This window comes from Corticium candelabrum, chromosome 8 (assembly GCF_963422355.1).
Source record: "Corticium candelabrum chromosome 8, ooCorCand1.1, whole genome shotgun sequence".
Classification (NCBI taxonomy): domain Eukaryota; kingdom Metazoa; phylum Porifera; class Homoscleromorpha; order Homosclerophorida; family Plakinidae; genus Corticium; species Corticium candelabrum.
Genome location: NC_085092.1, coordinates 6,033,543 through 6,036,186, shown reverse-complemented (window position 1 = coordinate 6,036,186; position 2,644 = coordinate 6,033,543). Strand labels below are relative to the sequence as shown.

The following is a 2,644-nucleotide window of genomic DNA, read 5'->3' as shown; positions in this document are numbered from 1 at the left end:
AAAGCACACTTGTTAACCGATATTCTATTACGGAAATCTGAGCAAGTGATCGAAACGTTCTTTGAGATCCTCAGGAGCGAGAGAAGGAAACAGCCTCACATCTACTATCGTCTCTTTCCTGAACATGCTCATGAACATGAACAACTCTCCAGACACTCACACACACAACAACAACAACAGTCCGATAATTCAAGCACTTATAAGGAGACGACGGAGCAGATGAACGTTTTTGATCAGTCTGGCAGCTGTAAACGTGATGTTTCTGACGTGATTACTGCAGGTACTTTGCAAGGGGGAAGAAGTGAGATTAATGTGCAGGCATCGTCTAGTGGAGCAGCTGGCTTGTTGGCGCTCAGGGTACCCAGTACGGCTTCGCTTGAAGTGTTGACGACTGCGATGGAGATCGCTCGTGATGTTGCTGTGGAAGGAATTGCTAGAGGACACTCGTCTACTGTTGCTGGGTCAGAAGGTGGAGCTGCTGGTGGGTTTGCAGCCGTGGAAGTCTATGTACCAAAATCTGAAGCAGACAGTGATCTCAAAGGTTTGATTCATAAAGTTGTGAGTCATTTGGTTGTTAGAATAGATGAATTAGAGTTTGAAATGGCACTGGAGCTTCCTTGGTTTTCTAAACCGAGTAACATGTTGACCAGTTGCATGCTGTCTTTATTCTCATTTTGCATGATCAAATACATCATGTCCAGTACTTTCAGTTATAAACTGCAATGGTACTTAGTAATTGCATTATATATACTGACACTTGTGTTAGGTCAAGGTAACTAATTGGCTATGGGTTTTTTTCTGTGACAGAATGTCCACCAGGTGTTGTTGCAGACAAAGAAAATGCAGCATCAGTCAGGTAAGTTGTAGTTTGTCTCTCTGTGGTATGTTTCTTATCAAACATAATGTGTGCCAGTTTATTGCAAGATGATAGACATGAAAAGATTGGTTTGCCAGACTACTCCGATTCTCAACGAAGCGCAATGGTTCTTGAAGGAAGAAAGACCATATCTCAGGAGTCTAACAACAGTAAGACATGCCATGTACTGATTATATGCTACCGTCAATACAAATAGACCTAACCTTGCATAGATAGAAATTTATGCTTGATATTTGTATTCAGAACTTGAGCAACAAGCTACTGCTAAGCCTTGTTTTTATGATGACATTTGTCGGTCTGGCAAGTCTCTAATTGTTGTTGGTGGTAAAGGCAGGCCTGCAACTATTGAGAAGCTAAGTCTTGCTACCAACAACATTGATAAATCATATTGCGAGATCTTACCTAAGCAGAACGAACTACACAGCTGTGGAGCAGTAGTCATAGGCAGTGAGGTATTTGTTGTTGGCGGCTGTTCGGAATCATATCCATTCGGGTGTGCAGTATTGTCTATTTGTTATAAGACGTAAAATAGCCAAATACATCTGAACATTGTTTTAGGTCACCTTTTGTGCTTACATACAATCCGGACAATTCAAAGGTTGATATCAAATCAACTTTGATTGAGGGTCGTAGCTCCTGCGGTGTAGAAGTTGTGTGTCAAATATTGTTTGCTGTTGGTGGCCAACAGGGTCAGAAATATTTGAAAAGTGTAGAGATATGTCGTCCAGGTATCTACAAATTGTTTATTGTATGAATGGTTTAAAAATCTTTTTTCCAGAAACGGGGTATGAATGTTGGGAAGCGGGGCCAGATTTGAAGACTGCAAAGGCTGGATCAGCAGTCGTTAGTGTCAATAACGACAAGGAGCACTTATACTGCATTGGAGGCTACGATGGAGAGAGCACTCTTGCTAGAATGTATGTCCTCAAGTACGGGGAGTGGAAGAAAGTAACTGACATGAAGGATCCAAGAAGGTTGGAACAAATATAGTATTAACTAATGCAATCTGAAATATCATGAGTCTAAATATGAGGCATGTGTAGAGACTTTGCTGCTGTTGTCGTTGGAAACTGCATCTATGCGATCGGTGGATGTAATGATGCAGGGGCTATAGATTGTGTAGAGAGATACGATGTCAGGCAAAAAGATTGGAAGAAGCTGTCTAGCTTGCCTACTCGACGCTATGGCCACTCAGCAGTTGTTATCAATGAAAAGATATGTGTAGTGGGAGGCTACAACTCTTCGAATTTGTGTGCTGTTTATGATACACGAACGAGTCGTTGGGATGAACCTCTTTGCTGTAGAATCACAGGCAAGACTGAGCTTTTGGCTTACAGTTTGGGTGTGCAGTCTGCATTTGCTGGTGTGGCAGTGTTTTAATGTAGTTGATGCCAAATAGTAAGAAAAATTTGTTAATTAATTTAATAACTTTTTGACGTCAGTATCTCAACGTTTTATTTTTATAAATTTACTTCAATAAAATTGAAGTTTTTTTATTAAATGTGGGAGGCTTCTTGAAGGTGACTAGTAGTTGGTGTTGCATCAAACCACTACACAAGAGTTTGTGATATGGCAGCCCCACACATGGCTTTGATGCTTTGCAGAGGGGCATTGTGTATGTGTGGAGATGTGTAGTTTCCGCATGCACATGTACTTTCAGCAAGATGGTGGACAATAGCTAATCCAGAAAATTGTATTTTTCTACGTCAGTGCCCATCGACTTCAACATTTCCATTGTGATTTCTCAATTTTTTTGCAATATTTCTA

General features: G+C 40.8%; 1 protein-coding gene across 1 annotated transcript in view; it reads left to right on the top strand.

Annotated features, from left to right (window-relative positions):
* Positions 1 to 2,369, top strand: part of LOC134183257 (kelch-like protein 1) — a 2,559-nt gene extending 190 nt beyond the window's left edge. Inside the window, exons 1-7 of the mRNA XM_062650750.1 lie at positions 1 to 541; positions 808 to 856; positions 914 to 1,026; positions 1,121 to 1,370; positions 1,436 to 1,605; positions 1,656 to 1,851; positions 1,921 to 2,369. The exon at positions 1 to 541 is cut by the window's left edge and continues 190 nt beyond it. Coding sequence (XP_062506734.1) covers positions 1 to 541; positions 808 to 856; positions 914 to 1,026; positions 1,121 to 1,370; positions 1,436 to 1,605; positions 1,656 to 1,851; positions 1,921 to 2,257 — 1,656 coding nt within the window. The 3' untranslated portion in view covers positions 2,258 to 2,369. The remainder of the gene's footprint in view (positions 542 to 807; positions 857 to 913; positions 1,027 to 1,120; positions 1,371 to 1,435; positions 1,606 to 1,655; positions 1,852 to 1,920) is intronic.
* The last annotated feature ends 275 nt before the right edge of the window (positions 2,370 to 2,644 follow it).